The following is a 17,061-nucleotide window of genomic DNA, read 5'->3' on the forward strand; positions in this document are numbered from 1 at the left end:
ACCCGTTCTGCCCTGTGATATGATGTGATAGCTTGAAAAGTAATGGAAATGGAATAAGTCATTGTAAAGATATTGCTCTAATGAACACAATTCTGTTTGCCGGACTCTTTTCCTGCTAGCAAATTCTATTACTTGATCAACTTGGTAGAACATCAATAATGTCTTCAGGGAAGAGCTCATGGGAGCTGAGTTACTCTGTGACAGGGTTTTTTAAGACCGTTTGGCACTCCTCAATTTTCTTTGATTTTGCACCGAGAAAATGGAAGACTGTGATAAATACTTCCCACAAATGGCTTCGGAAATGGAAACACAGCTGGTGGTAACAGTCTTCCGCTATTTATTTGGACGCTGGATTCCAGGCTTGCTCTGTGAAACAACCAGTCACGTTTCCAGTGCACAGGCGTAGTTTTCCCGTATGGAGCGCTTTGTCGTGTGGGTTTCTCTCTCCAGCCTCCTCCTACTTCTAGAAACTCTGTTACTGCAGGCCAGGTGTCTGCTAGCAAACATTTTCTGTGAAGGGCCAGGTGGTCAATACATATTTGAGGCTTCGTGAGTCATGCAGTCCACGACTCACTTCTGCTGATGTAGCGTGAGGGCAGCCGCAGACAATACGCGAAGGGGTAGGGGCGTTTCAATGCCAGTGCGATGACCTACAGAGCACGCTCACAGGGGGAGTTTGCCCTTGAGACATAGCCTGCCAACCCCCGCGGTAGGCTCGCGTCCTCACGGTTCTACGTCCAAGCGGTGCCAGGCACTCTGCCCTGACAGGCTGTAGTTTTCTTTCAGAATCACAAGGGAAGAGAACACCTCTGCTTTCCAGCACCACATTCCACCACCTCCTAACACCTGGGCTCTGGGAGCCCAAGACTTCTGCAAGGCCTGCGGGTTCTTGAGTGCTTGGCATCCGTATCAGCTGCTTTCGACAGTCACACTTCTGGAATATATGTCACCAACAGCACTCAGAGTGTTAGATACTGACACATTTTATGGTAAGGGCAGACACTCAACTTGGTAAGCTTATTAATGGCACACTACATTTCATCTTCAATTTAAAACTAGATTGTGCAGCTCTTTATTAGTTTTTAATTTCCGTAACTCTCATTTTTTTCCCTTCCAAACAAGGGAATGGTAGGTACATTTTTTAAACCACAGTGTTCCCTTCTTGATTTAACACTCAGTCTTTTGAGATCATTAAATCCCTAAATTGTCTATTAACCTAATTGTTCTTTACGCAATGGCTTTGTACCTAGAAATTAACACAGAACATTTGATTAGTTTTTAGGACTGTTTTACTATTAAATATCACGCATTCCACAGGGTACATAAATTATACATTGAACTGTTTAAAGAATGATAAAATAAATACGCATGTAACCGCTTTATGTTCTTCCTAAAGATGGAAGAGTTGAATTATGTCTTCTTTCCTATTGATGTATATGCTAGGATTATTGTATATTTTTATTTTTACCCTATTTTAACCTGAAAATACTGTTTTATTTGCCAGTATTTGTAGATCTTCCATATTAAACATTCTCTTTGCACTCCCTTCTTTCTCACACTGCAGAACCCTCACTTTGGTTCACTTTTATTCTACTAAAAGTACCTCCTTTGGGAACTTCTTTTGTTCAGATCTGCTGGTGACAAATTCCCGGTTTTTCTTTGTGTAAAAATGTTTTTATTTTATCTTTATTCTTTTTTAAATTATTTTTTTTATTAAGACTTTATTTTTCTCAGAGCAGTTTTAGGTCCACAGCAAAATTAAGTGTAATGTACAGAGAGTTCCCATTCACTACCCCCCTCATGCATGGGCTCCCCATTATCAATACTGCCCATCACATGGTACATTTGTTATAATTGATGAAGCCACATCAACACACCATAGTAACCCGAAGTCCATAGTCTACATTAGGAGCTCACCCTTGGTATTGTAAAATGTACAGGTTTGGACAAAGGTATAATGATGTGTGTATCCATCATTATGGTATCATACAGAGTATATTCAGTGCCCTGATCTGCCTGTTCATCCCTCCCCACCCCCTATCACCAGGCAACCCCTGATCCTTTTATCATCTCCATTATTTAGCTTTTCCTAGAGTGTCACAGAGCTGGAGCGTAACCTTTTCAGGTTGGCTTCCTTCACTTAGTAATACAAATTTAAGTTTCCTCCTTCCCTTTTTACGGCTTGATCGGTCATTTCTTTTTAGCACTGGATACTAATCCATTGTCTGCATGTACCATGGTTTATTTATCAGTTCACCTACTAAAGGAACGTCTTGGTTGCTTCCAAGCTTTGGCAGTTACAAGTAAAGCTGCTATAAATATCTGTGTGTAGGCTTTGGTGTGCACCTCACCAAGGAGCATGATTCCTGGATCCTTTAGTTTAGTTTGTTTAGTATGTTTAGTGTTGTAAGAAGCCACCAAACTGTTTTCCAAAGTGGCTGTGCCAATTTGCATTCCCACCAGCAATGGGTGAGAATTCCACTTGTTCCACGTGCTCACCAGCATACGATGGTGTCAGTGTTGTGAATTTTGGCCATTCTGATAGGTGTGTAGTGGCGTCTCGTTGTTGTTTAAATTTGCATTTCTCTGATGACGTATAATGTGGAGAATGATTTCATATGCTTATTTGCTGTGTATTTTATTTGATGAGATGTTCAGATTTTAGGCCCATTTTTTAAAAACTGGTGGTTTTTTTTTTTTTTAAGAGTTCCTTTTTTATTTTTTTTCCTTCTTTTTTGGGTATGTTTAGAATAACAGTCTTTTACAGAGAGGTTTTTGGCAAATATTTTCTCCCAGACTGCAGCATATCTACCCATTATCTTAGCATGGTCTTTTGTAGGACAAAAGTTTTTAATTTTAATGAAGTCCAGCTTATTAATTTCTTTCACGGATCATGTCTTTGATGTTGTATCTAAAAGATACCACGATACCCAAGATCATCTAGGTTTTTCCTACGTTATCTTCTAGGAGCTTTATAGTTTACCTTTTGCATTTAGGTCTATGACCCATTTTTAGCTTTTTATTTTTTTGAAGGATATAAGATCTGTGACTAGATCCTTTTTTTTTTTCTCTCTCTTCTGGTGTGTGGATATCCAACTGTTACGGCACCATTTGTTGAAACAACGGTCTTTGCTCCCTTGTGCTGCCTTTGCTCTTTTGTCAAAGATCAGTGGACGGCGTTCATGTGGGCCTTTCAGAATTTTTTGCTGTTTCATCGATCTCTTTGTCTGTTCTTTCCCCAATACCACAATGTCTCGATTCCTGTCATTTTGCAGTAAGTCCTGAACCTGGGTAATGTCAGTCCTCTGACTTTGTGCTGGTCTTTTGACTCTACTTGTGAACTTCAGGATCAGTTTACTGACATCCGCAAAAGAACTTGCTGCGATTTTGACTAGGATTGCGTTGAATCTGTAGATCAAGTTGGGAAGAACTGACGTCCTGATGATATTGAATCTTCCTATCCATGAACAGGGATATTTTTCCATTTATTCTATCTTTATTTCATTTATCACAGTTTTATGGTTTTTCTTATATAGATCTTGTGCTTATCTTGTTAGATTTATACTTTAGAATTTTTATTTCATTTTGGGAGGTGCTAATATCTCATTTTTTAAAACAGTGTTACTAAGATATAATTCACATGCCATTCAACTTATTTAAAGTGTGTGATTCAGTGGGGGCTTTTGGTATATTCAAAGGTGTGTACAACCATCACCACAGTCCATTTTTAAACATTTTCATCACCCTAAAAAGTAACCCCGAACCCTTCAGTTATCCATCCTGATTCTTGAAAGATATTTTTGAGGCTGTGGAGAACTACACTAGGAATTAGTTTTTTCCAGGAACATTGAAGCTATTGTTCTGCTGGCTTCAGGCTTCCACTGTTGGTGTTGCTGTGACTCTTTTGAACATCACCTGTCTCCTGTAACTGGCAAGAAGGGAGGATTCCCTGTTAGACTTCACAGTGTTGGGTAGATCCTGGGCTTGCTTTATCCCCGCAAGTGCCAAAAAGCAGGTGAAGGCAGAGGGTCCAGAACACCAGGGACCAGAAGTCTGACCATTCTCCTTACTTCTCAAGGCTTCTTTCACTTAGATTTGGCCTAACAATTCTTTATTCTCTTGCCAGTGTTTTATTACCTTTAAAATACTTTAGCATTCTACATTGTCTTCAGTGAGAGAATCAAGCCTGCTGTATTACGAGAAACATCAAACAAATAAATTTTCATGAATTCGAACAAACTGGCTCAAATACATAAAACAGTTTATGAAAACAAATTTTAAAATTTCTATTCAATGTTTCTTCTTGGGAAATGATCCCAGAATGATAGGACCATGTGTGTATTCAAATATTTAGGGACTTCAGAGTATCGGTATCGGCAGCCGTCCGTCTCGAGAGACGATGGTGTAGCTTCTTAAGAGTCTATCTGGAGACTTCCGGCCAAGATGGAGGCTTAGACGGACACGCTAGGTCTCCCTCTACAACTATACAGGAATACAACTACTTCAAAACAAAGGATAACTAGAAATTCCAGAAAATAAAACTACACGGAAGTCCAACATATGAAGTTATAAACCAACGGTGCCATTTGGGCAGGTAAGAGTTAAAGTGGGCAGTGCTGTTTGCGGTCGCACCCGGAGCGGCGGGCGGCGAGGAGTCCCGGTGGCCAAGCCCCTGGCGGTGCGCGACCCCGGCGAGGAGTCCCGATGGCCAAGTCCCTGGCGGTGCGCGACCCCGGCGAGGAGTCCCGGTGGCCAAGTCCCTGGCGGTGCGCGACCCCGGCGAGGAGTCCCGGTGGCCAAGTCCCTGGCGGTGCGCGACCCCGGCGAGGAGTCCCGGTGGCCAAGTCCCTGGCGGTGCGCGACTCCGGAGCTGGGGGGCCCAGGGGGGCGGGAGGACGGATCCCGGTCTCCTAGCTGAATAACTGTGTGAATCCATCTTGGACCCCCGCCCCCACAGAAAGCACCACAGGGCTGCGAAATAGGTCGCGGACAAGCAGGCGCCGGTCGCTAATTTGTGACACGTACGCAAGCACTGCCCCCACAGCCAGCCCAAGAAAACAAAAAGCATCTGTCAAAATGTGGCAGACAACTTTAGAAATACCGGTAACACAACTCACCAGGCAGCAGATAGAGAACCTGACAGATGAACAGATAAGAAACCTGTCAGAGGCTCAGTTCTGGGCCATTGTTATCAGGTGGCTTACAGAATTCACAAAAGAGCAGGAAAAAGATATGAAAGAAGCGAAAAACTTTCATAACGAAAGGAACAAAACCGCATACGAGATAGAAGGAAAGGAAATAAAATCCAGAGTTCATTTCAACAAACTGGAATTTGGAGAAGGAACAAGCAGTCAACCAATGCAGAGAGAGGAAATGGCAAGCAACAATGAGAGGATCAGAAACCTCTGGGACAGCTATAAAAGGCCCAACATAAGAATCATTGGTTTGCCAGAGAATGAGGAAGATGAACTAGAACTTGAAAAATTGAGTGAAAATATAATAAAGGAGAACTTCCCAGACTTGGGAAAGGGAATAGACCTGCAGGTCCAGGAAGCAAGGAGAGTTCCCAAGAGACTGGACCCAGGGAGAACCACTCCAAGACACATTATAATCAAAATGTCAAAAATTAAAGATAAAGAGAGAATCTTAAAAGCAGCAAGAGAGAAGAAAAGAATTATGTACAAAGGGGTCCCAATTAGACTATCAGCTGACTTCTCAAGGGAAACCCTACAAGCAAGAAGAGACTGGCAAGAAATATTCAAAGTAATGAAAATCCAAAACCTACAACCACGAATACTCTATCCAGCGAAATTGTCATTCAGAATAGAAGGACAGAGAAAGTGTTTCCAGGACAAAATAAAACTGAAAGAGTTCATTAGATCCAAACCACTGTTATATGAGATGTTAAAGGGACTGGTTTAAAAAAAAAAAAAAAACAGAAGCTAGGGAGATGAAACAAAGGCAAACTAAATAGGCAACGAGAGGGAAAGAGGAACTGTGGGTACGGGAAGCATATTGGGGGGAGGTCAACAGGGAGGGGGAATGGGGAAAGGGAGGGAGATGATATAGGAATTGGGGATCAAGGTAGGAGGGAATGGAATAGACGGAGAGAGGTTGGGAGGAACTGTATGCACAACTAATGGACATAATCTAAAAGGGGGGGACAACTGGAGGGAGGGGGGCCACCGGGTGGAGGGGAGCAGAGGGAAGGGAAATTGGCACAAATGTAATAATTTAATCAATAAAACACATTAAATCATTTAAAAAAAAAAAAAAAAGAAGATAAGATCAGCCCAAACTGGTGTGGCTCAGTTGGCTGGGTGATGTCCTGCAAAGCAAAAGGTCATCAGTTCAATTCCCGGTCAGGGCACCTACATGCCTAGGTTGCAGGTCTCCTCACCGACTGGGGCATGTACAAGAGGCAACTGATCGATGTTCCTCTCTCACATCCATGTTTGTCTCCCTCTCTTTCTCCCTCCCTTCCCTTCTCTCAAAAATTAATAATAATAATAAATAAAATCTTTAAAAAAAAAAAAAAAAAAAAAAAGAGTCTATCTGCACCGCTGAGAATGGCTGTGCAGTCCGACTCGGGAGTGACACGGTATCTGTCTCCTCTCGTGTTGAATCGACATCTTGCGATGACGCTGGAGTGTCCTCTCCAGTGAAGCTGAAGCTACAGAGCCTGGGCAGGGTGATATGGAGGGTCTGTTGTTGCCCATGCAGCAGACCCCCCCTCTCTTCGCAGCTGAAGGGTCCAAGGGAAAGACGGAGTCAATACAGCTTGGCTGCAGGTGCGCCGCAGGAGTTGCCGGTGTTGACTACAACGTCGAACCGCCTTAGGGACTCCGGCTCCGGATTTTCTGTCGGGGTTTACTCCCTTAGCCTTTCCCCTGAAGAGGTATGCCGCAAGGCAGCGGAGCTTTTTTGGAGTCAGAGTTTTCCTTCTCTGATGTGCCCTGACTGGAAGATCGAACCAGCGACACTTAGCTCGCAGGCCGACGCTCAATCCACTGAGCCAAACCAGCCAGGGCCAGGGGCTTCAGAGTATACAAGTAGAATTCCAGAGGTGTCTTTTATTGCCCATATAAGTGGATAAATAAATACACCTTATGTAAGACAAGTACTACTTTTGTAATGACAATCTTACTGCCATTTTTTTCTCAAGGACTTAATAACTAAATTATAGTTATAGTATAATTCAGTCAAGCTGTGGGTGGCCTTTTTGAAATCTTTAAAAATAATTATTAAATATTTCCACCCTAAAAAAAAGGAGTGCTACAAGATATGAAACAGGCAAGAGCCAGACAAGGGACACCCAATATGAGTAATAAAAAGGAAACTGTGTGCATACAACGGGGTATTGTCCTGCCTGCCTGGGAGATTCTGACCGGTTCCTAACCACTGTGCTACGTGCAGGACCACCGGCATGGACAGCCCACGAGGTCCCTGCTGCTGGCCTGACTCAGTGGGCCAGGCAGGACACAAGCAGGTCTGGCAAGGGGGTGATGAAATTGGTGCACAAGTCCAGCATAAGTGACAGTAACTTCTAGGTTCCAAATTGGACGCTTAGCCCCACCTGCAGCATAACTCTTGCCTTGAGGTGGCAGCCGCTGGCCGCTCACCCATAACCTGCTCAGCTGCTCCCATCCCCAGGCTTCTCACAGTGTGGCTGCCCACTCAACTTGCATTTTAAAAGACATGCAAACACACAGGTGATTCAAGTGGGTCTTTTGGCTCTTAGGAAATAACTATTTTGGTGCTATTAGGGTTTTTTTAAACTTTGCAACAAAACCAGGCAATGTTCTTTCCATTGTTTTATCTCAATATGGATGTGACAATGCATTGCAGCTACTTCCCATTCATTCACTAGCCACGGAAATTTAATAATACTAGTTCATGTTTATGTGTAGTTTTGTACATTTCCAAATGTTCTTTCATCTCTTTCCTAACCATCAGGTTAGTTGTAATGTGGTCACTCAACTAACTGGTTGGGAGAACCAGCTCTCGAACCCGAGTCTCCTAACTTCTTCATTCTAACTGATCCAGAGTAAAAACTCTGCTCCGGGGCCTGAATCGTATGAACGCTTAAAAGAAACAAAAAGCTCTTCTGTTTTATTATCTGGTTTAAAGATTCTTTCTAACAATGGCTTATGTACAAAACAATTATAATTTGTCAAACTTCTGGGAGTGAGAAAGCCCTGTTTTTTTAGTGAAGGACCAATTTGGTGGAAATGAAGGAAACTAGAAGTGTATTCTTTGTGTAAGGAAATGATCCTGCTTACTCATTTTATGGGATAAAATAAACCCAAAAAGCTCATTGCAGTAAGGCAGAATGTCATTGTAGCACTGTGAAGTCCTGTTGTGATGTGTGGCGGAATTATAAGGGGCGCTGTGGATTTTATTCTCTCATGCTCGGGTGGTGGGAATTAGGGTGTGTGGCAGGTCCATCCTTCTCTGTGATGTGGGGCCAATAGCACAGGAGGTGAGGGTTCAATCGGGGCTGGAACCCAGGACCTTTCTGTTTGGGACACAAGTGAGAGCTCATGGCTCTGATCTTCCAGTCACCAGCAGAGCCAAGCTGCAGGGGAGACGCAGAAGTCAGGATCCGCCACCCCACTTGGGGAACAGCACCTGTGAATCCATCGAGGTCACGGTAAGAAATAGCTCTTGTTCTGAAGTGGTTTCTGAGGCGGTGTGGTCCATCATCCTTCTTTGGTTTTGCTTCCGATACTAGGCTCCTCTTCGTTTTCTTTTTTTAACTAAGAACAACAAAAAATGTATTTTATTATAAATAAAGCCAGCCCACCACAAAGGCATAAATCACTGCCATGTAACAGGTGGCATAACTTAAACAGACACCAAGGAGCCTCAGATGACCCTCTCCGCCTTTTCGCGTCTCTGTCTCGGTTGCCCACGGTGTACGACACCCAGTGTCTGCACCTGACTTGAGACCGAAAGCAGCACCTCTTACTGTGGAGCAGGCGCTGCTGTCATTGTGGCTGTCAGGTCAGTGTGTCTCTGGTGTCGCTCATTGTGCCTGTCATTGCATTTCTCTGTAAGGGTTAGAATTCAGTAAAATTCCAGAAGCTTCTAAATCTTGCAGCACTTACCTACCAGAGTCCTTAATTTCTGAAGGTGAAAGAGTAAGATCCAATCTCCTGCATTTTTAATTATGAAAAATTTCAAACATACACAGAAATGGAGAGCATAATATCATGAACCTTCAGAAATCCATCATCCAGCTTCGGTAGTTATCAAGCTTTTATAACACTTATTTTATCTCTTAGCTCCCCTGCTCCTTTGTTCAATTATCTTATTCTTTTTTTTTGTAGTTCTTAGCATTTTTGAATCTGTTACTTGCTGTCTTTCATTAGTTTTGAAAATCTTCAGTCATTATGGCTTATGTGGCTTCTGTCCCAATCTTATCCGTCTCGCTTGCGATTCCAGTCAACGTACGTAAGACCCACGTCTCTCTTTACTTTCCATTTCATTGTCTCCTCGTGTTTTACAACTGGTCATTCTGTTGGCCTGCCTTCGAGTTCACTAATTTCTTTCCTTGGCTGTGCCAAATCTGATGCTAAACTATTCAGGTCTTCATTTCAGTTTTCTATTTTTCAGTTCTAGAATTTTCACTATTTATTTTCAATATAACTTTTCATTTTCTACTAAAATTCTTTTCTATGATGTAAGTCTCAAACATACTTATTACAGTCATTTTAAAGTCTCTGTATGAGAACCTTAATATCTTAGTACTTGTAGGTCTGTTTCATTGTGTTTTTCTCTTGGTTTTCAGACATCCCTGGTCCTTTTGTGTTCCTGCTTATAATTTTACTGAATGCAGGGCACCAGATAGAAAAACTGAAGGGGTGCCTTGAGGTTCAGAATGGTGTTATCTTCCTTTAGGGAGAATTTGCCTTTTTGCTTTTGCAAGGTAGAGACAGATCCCTTAATCTTTGTAAGGGCTGGTCTGTTTCTAGCTTCCACTATTCCTGGACTGTAGCCCTTTGGGGGTCCATAATAAAAGTCAGGATGTTTACGATGGCTCCGTCTCGTCCTTGTTGGGCCCCGAACTTCAATTTCTGTGTCTGCATGTCTAGGAGACTGCCCAAACCTCTGCTCAGCTGTTCAGCCTATCTGCCTTTCCCTTCGAATCAGCAAAGGGAAAAGGAGCAGCAAATGTCAAGATCACCTGCTTGAGCTTCTGCTCTTTCTGTGATCTTGACTCTTCAGGTCCCCTCTGCTTCAGTGGGTCTTTGACACCTTCAAGCATTAAAAAAAATTTTTTTTATTTTGTCTAGCTTTTTTTGTTTGGTCAGAAATAAGCTAATTCACCATTACTGGAAGGAGAAGTTCTGACTAAGTTTAAATCAAATATCAAGCATTCCATTATTTTATCCATGCATACTTCAGTTTGCATCTCAGGAAAATCATGGGCATTTTCTTATGTAGTAATGCAGTTTCATGTTCAGATTTCCTAGATTATCTCAGAAATACCTTTTATATCTTTTTTTTTTTTTAATTAAGATGAACAAGATCTACACATTTAGTTCTATCTCTTAAGTCTCTTTCTAATGTAGAGAGTTCTCGTCCACTGCCATCTTTTCCTGTTCACAACATTGACCTTTTGAAGATCCTGGGTCAAGATCCTGATGAATTTCCCATATCTCAGATTTAGCTGGTTAATTTTTTTTTTAATTTCTTTATCAGTTATTTTTCTTATGAAATGGAATTTAACTTTATGGGCTTAATTAAATTCCATTTGTCCCTCCCCCTCTTCTCCTGCCCTCTCCCCTAATCTTCCCTCCTCCTCTTCCTTTATCTCAAGGGTGCTTTCTTGGTGGGGCAAAATGATTCCTGTTGAGCATATCAGACAGCATGTAATGTCTGGTTGTCCCACTCGAGTGATGCTGAGATCAATCATTGGGTTCAGATAGTAATAACCTAATCCATCTGTTGTAAAATTCTGCATCATTCTTTGATCTGCTGGTTTTATCCAGTAATACTTCTTTCCTGGATCAATCATTTTTTCAGGAGTTACAAAGTTATTTTCTAACTCAATTACCACGTCCTATTTATCAATCAACATTCATACTCTAGAGTTATTTGGTTACTCTGATACACAGTTCATATAGGCAAGTTAAGTTCTTTTAAATTTAGAAATATCTTTGAGATCAGTTCTAAAAAAATAGTCCTGAACAATACTTGGTTCTCCTCCCCAATAAAGGCCAAATCTGCTCTCTGTAATGAAGCCATGTGACTGGTAATGGCATCGTGTAGGACAGCCTCAGTGAGGCCAACCACATAGGTCCTGCCACCGGGTATTTTCTCCTCTGCACCATTTTAACTTGAGACATTCCAGCCCCGTCTCTGCCTCCTTGTAAAACGCGGCAGGAAGGTCTCGGTGTTTATGGGTCTGAGTGTGTGTGCTGCTTTTCTCTGCTTGTTTAAACACATTCCTTCCTGTGCACTGACTCACAGAAACACCAAGGCCAGCTTTCCACTCGGGGCCCAGCATTCTGGAGCAAATGATCGCTAGCTTTGCGCTTGTGAAAAGCAAATGTACGACACCCAGCAACCAGAATGCCTCATCCAGTCATTTTGGTATTACGCAGCTCACTTGTATCTTCTGGGGCAGCGTTTCTTTGTCTGAACCTTGGAGTCAGCTCTGACTCTGCCACACTGCAGCTGGTCTCTGGGTCCCGTTGAATCAGCTGATACCTTTTTTCCCATTAGACCCTTGTTCTTTGTTCTCATTACCACCATCCCACCTTGGGGTCTCCTCTCCAATCTTCCTGACTTTCTATTCTGATGGAACACTCTCGGTGCCCTTCAGTGGTGCCCTTCAGTAGTGCCCGGCTGCCTACAAGTGGAAGTCCAAACTCCCTAGCTTCGCATTTATGTCCCTGTGTGGCCGGACCTCAAACACCTCTTCACTCTCCTCCTCTGCCCACCAGGCCAGTGTGCTTTGCGCTCAGCGTCCTGTCCATTCCCGTGCCCCACACACTTGTCCAGGTGGCCCTTGCCTCTTCCAGTCTGAGCCAGCGCTGCCACTCTGCCAGGCCACGCTTCTCACTGAGCTCCTCACTGCTGGGCCACCTGCTGTCTGCGCCATGCCTGGCAGCTCTCCGTATCACGCCTCTCTGCATCATTAATTTGTCTCGTGTCTGCAACTAGACTGTATGCTATCGAAGGGTGGGCACTCACGCTGACCGCCCCGAGTCCCTTCCCACACTGGGCACCCAGACCTGTCACCCCGTAGATGCCCTTCCCCTCACCTCCTCATCCCAACCCCTATGTTGGTCAGTCCTCGCCGTCCTCACGTGCCCCTGATGCCACCTCTGGTTCAGGCTCCCGGGCTGGCCTGGACTGTGGACAGTTGTGAGACCAAAGGCGACTCGCAGGCCCTCCTGTCCCTGGGCTGCTCTTCCAGCAGGTTGTCATGATTCTTCCCCCACGTGTCCGCCGGGGGCCACTGGCCACGGCCCAGACACACAGTTGGTGCTCCTGCCGGGGCCCTGGGAGGGCTCTGCACAAGTGCACGCAGCCCTCACCCCTTGTCCTCTCCTGAGCGACCTTCCCTTCATTTTTTAACATCTTGAAGCAACCAGAGCAGGGACCTGTCATAACGTATTTATGTTCCACTTTCTCTGCCATCACAGAATCTTCTGCTGACTGACAGGACAGACATCCACTTAGTGGGATGACACTTAGTATAAAATTACTTTTTGGCCTTTACATTTAATTAGGCCACATTTATAGCAATAAAGTCTCAAATCCAGGTGTGTGCCTTTCCAGGAAATGTCCAGGATAATTACCTTCCGATAATGGTGTCCCATGTTTAAGCCTTTTGTCTGGGGACCTCCAGGTTGTTCCCACACAAGTAGGTAATGATGTTCGTTCCGTGAGGGGTGAGGTGGACCAATCGATCTCTTGGTGGACTCAGGAGAGGAGGGACTTTCAGGACCCAGGTGTCTCCTTTGTTTCTTCCCCACCCCTCCTGTTCCAGTTCTATTAAAAGAAGAATGGTCAGCCTTCTATTGATTTAAATACCTCCTTCTCAGATAGTGCTTTCCACTTTTTAAACAGCATAAACGAGAAGCCTCTGTATCACATTTCATGGGGGAAGAGTTGGGGCCCAGAGAGAGGAAATGGTTTGCAGACACGAGCATGCTCACCCGAGAACACTGCATCTCTGCTGGTCAGTCTGCCTCGTCTCGGTTACGCAGCGGAGCGGCAACGTGGGGCCCGTGAGTTCGGCCGTGAGAACTAGCGTGAAGAGTGCATGGTCTGTGGCGAGCCCTCCCCAAGCCGTGACTCCAGGATTCTGTCACTGGCATTGATGGGCAGGCACCTGTGGTCACCTGTGGAGTGTACCCCAACTGGTGCTGACGTCGGGAGGCACTTCCCTCGGGCCCTGTCAGCCAGGCCTTCCCCCACCCTTGGGAGCCAGCAGAAGGCCTGTATCCCTCCTGCAGGAAGCCTTCGCTGGTCCAGCCAACTGTCACCTCTTCCCCCTTCGTAACGCCCGTGCCACTTTCTCAGTTCACGTCAGCACACTTGGAATCGAGCATTACCATGTACTAAGCTAGGCCTCTGCTGGGCACCAAGTCAATACTCTGCTTTGTACTATTTTTAAATCATTGTGTGAATTTTGTCTTGGGTCTAATGGGATTACTGGCCTTGAGGAACACACCCACACATGGCAGTGTGTCCCAGCTCCCGGGTCAGCCCTGCGTGTGTGGCAGGAGCTCAGGGAAAAGCGGATGTGGGGAGCACCAGAGGCCTCACTGCACTGCTGTGGCATCTAATGCAATAAACCCTTGTGGAATCAAATTGCAGTAATATCGGGTCTGAACCACAGCCCCCCATCTTCCCTCTTTGGTCCACTACAGCACCCTCCTCGATTCTGTCACGTGTGAAGGAGGTCGCACGTGTCTCGCGTCCCTCCCATATGCAGGGCATTGAGGCACAACAGACGGGCTGCCTGAACCAAAAGCTCTCTATCATCCAATGAGGTGATAAAATAAACACCCGAGGGCCTGTCAGAAGATGGGCAGCGAGGAGCGCTACGCCTGCCATTCAAAGGGCCTTCAGTTAGAAGGAAGGCGGAGTAGTGTCTGCAAGGGGACCCGTGCAAGCTTCCGTTCATTTACGTCACGGGTACATACAGAGAGGCCTCTTCTGTCCGCAACTGCCCCGGGAGCTCCAGGGAGAGCTTGGAGAATGAGATCAGCTCCTGGTTGCGCCCTGCCTCCCCGGTGTACATGCAGAGTCCGAGCTGGTTTCTCTGCTCTGGCGTTCATGAGAGAGGCATTCTGGTGCGGCCGTTTTCCCCGAATACACAGGCATTCTGCGGAGCAGGAGGTGGTCCCAGGCCCGCTCCCCGCAGGGTTGCTCGCTTCCTCCCCAGGACACATCTGCAAGCACAGCCGGTGTGGCCCCCAGCTCCCGGACGGCAAGGAGGGAGCCCCTGACTCTGTTTGCCGTTTGGTTTCTTCCAGGATCTTCTTCCCGGGGAGCCACCCTGTCAGAGGCGTGCAGGTAATGAAAGTGGGCAAATTGCAGTTACATCAAGGCATGTTCCCCCAGGCGATGAAGAACCTGAGGCTGGTGAGTGTGCCGCGCTCCTGTCGCGCTGCCTGGCCTGACTGCCCTTTCCCGGCCGCACCTAGGCTCTTCCTTGTGGTTGTTAGCAGCCCTGCGCATGCGTGTCTGCATGCACGCGCACACACGTGTGCACACATGTGCCCATAAATGTTGAACAACCGATCTGTGATGTTTGCTGATTTCTGTGGTATAAACATGCCCACCATGGTTTATTTTTAAACTATTGCTGTAAAACCAACCAGCTCACGAAAATCATGACAATGTAATAATCAGCTCTCGCTGAGGCAAACGGGCCTCAGAACTCACAGTGACTAGGTTGCCCCTCTCCACACCTCCCCACCCACTGTCCACAGGACACAGTCCGCACTCCCTGCCCATCAGACCGGCCCCTGGACCCTCTGTGTGTCTGCAGCCCACCTTTGCGACCCCCCTCCCTCACCCTCCACATAGCCAGTGTGCACTGGGCCACTCCTCATTACCCAAGACACCCTGAGCTGCTCACACACAGGTCTCTGCAAAGCTGTTTCCTCTGCTTTAAATGCCTCTGCCCCTACCCCACCCCCAGCCGCACCCACTGGGCCTAGCGGAATCTACTGATCCTTTAAGGCCCAGCCCAGATGTTATTTTCTCCCTGTCGTCCTCCAACTCTGTTCACTCTACCAGTACGGTACTTACGCCGTAGAAATAGGAATACCTGCGACCCCACCTCTCCCAGGACACTGGGAGGTCCCGTGGTGGTTGCTGTAACAAGCTCCACGCCCTATAAGGATCTAGAACTCGGGAAGTGTTCGTTGTTGGAGGAGGGAGGGAGCTCACACAATGGCAGCCATAAGTGCCAAGAAAATAAATGGGAGAATTGGGTCAGTGTCAGAATACGTTGTCGAAGAGTGACATTTCCTTGCCACCCTCCCATGAGTCTTCTCTGCCCCTGGGCCCAGCACTCTCTGCTGCCCTGGCCTTGGTGCCCTGAGAGAGCTCCCTCTCACCGAAAGCATGGCTTCCGGAGGGAGAGCTCACATGCCCATCTGGTGCAGGTCTGGCTTTCATGCAGAGACCTGGTGTGCAGGGAGCACCTGATGCTTTAATGGGGTCTTCGAGGCTACAGTGCCCTTGTCTACAGAAGGGCTGCAGGGAGAGATCCAGGCTCTGTTAGAATCTCCTGGGGCGTGTCCGGGGCTAGCTCGTCCCATAACATGAGCAGTTACCCATATAGAGATGAGAAAAATGACAAATGCCTGAAAGACTCTTTAAAAATGAGATTCCCTAATGCTAGTTGGTGCTGACTGCTGGCTAGGGTGCCTTTTCCTGATCTCTAATCAAAGTCAGCCCATGATCCACAGGAAGAACAGGGATTCCTGAAGGCACACAGCTGCTTCATTCTTTCACCCTGACATCTTTACCTAGACAGATGGAAGAACACCTAGCTATCTCTTGCAGACTCAGGGAAAATTTCCTTTTCTGGTCTGGTGAGTACTGGTCAGCCAGTCAACTCAGACAGAAAATACATATCAGAGCTCTATTCTGTGAAAGTTTTGGCAGAAAAAATAATGTGGGGGGCATTTCCCAACTATATGATGTATCCAACCCAGGGTTACCTGCAGGTAGGTGTTTTATGAGTGATCACATCGATCCTTCATGTTTATGTGGGACTGCAAAGTGCATTAGTGCTCATATATACATGAGGTGACCTGGTCCCCGTGGCTGATGACAGCCAGGGAGGTCGGTGGGTCAGGCATTTTCATTCCCATCTGAAAATTGAAGGAGCTGAGGCTTGGAGACACTCAAGAGCTTGCCTGCGGTCAAACAGAGGCAGAGCCAGGGCTGCTAGGTTGTGTTGTGTATTTCAGCACGTGCTGATTCAATGCTTCTGAGTAAGACCCAGTGTTGTCCGTACAATTTAGTGGGGAGACAGACATATGAACAAGTTGTTAAATCCAGACTGGAAGCCGAGGCTCTGCTCTTTCCCTTTAGACCGGCCTGGTTAAATAGATGAGGCTCTCTGGTAAGACACAGTGTGCGGAAGTCCCTTCAGGCCTCCGGAGCTGCTGATGCCAACTCAGAGTAGAAATCGGAGGAGACTTGAATTTCTTCCATTCCTCATGTGAGGCTTCATCGTAGCTGTTGTATGCACCGCTCTTGAAGGAGCCATCTAATACCCTCAGTGGCAAAGACAAACCTGAAGGAGCCCAGGCAGACATCTAGATACTCATTACGGGGTAACGTGGGCTGGGCGGATGGTGCCAGCCATCACCAGCCCTTCACATGACACTGTCCCTTGTGCTCAGTTCCATTCTTCCTCACATCCTTCTTGTGAGGTTGCCTCGCCTCCTCCAGAAGCAGCCCTTGGTAATTGTAGCATCTTCTCCTCCTAGTACCAAAGATAAGCCCAGACACGGACTCTGGTAGCTGCCAAATGGAAGATTTTGGAGCAGCACCAGAAAGTCTGCCCTGAGA

The 17,061-nt window shown here is 46.0% G+C and overlaps 1 protein-coding gene across 3 annotated transcripts in view; it reads left to right on the forward strand.

Moving 5' to 3' along the window:
* The window catches only part of SMYD3 (SET and MYND domain containing 3), a 466,700-nt gene that overhangs the window by 440,174 nt on the left and 9,465 nt on the right, over window positions 1–17,061 (forward strand). For 2 of the 3 annotated variants that reach the window (XM_090263211.1, XM_090263213.1), the window contains one exon: window positions 14,502–14,610. The exons of the other annotated variant lie outside the window; for it this stretch is intronic. In XM_090263211.1, coding sequence (XP_090119337.1) covers window positions 14,502–14,610 — 109 coding nt within the window. The remainder of the gene's footprint in view (window positions 1–14,501; window positions 14,611–17,061) is intronic. 3 annotated transcript variants of the gene reach the window in all.

This window comes from Furipterus horrens, unplaced genomic scaffold, assembly GCF_987537825.1.
Source record: "Furipterus horrens unplaced genomic scaffold, mFurHor1.1.pri manual_scaffold_15, whole genome shotgun sequence".
Lineage (NCBI taxonomy): Eukaryota > Metazoa > Chordata > Mammalia > Chiroptera > Furipteridae > Furipterus > Furipterus horrens.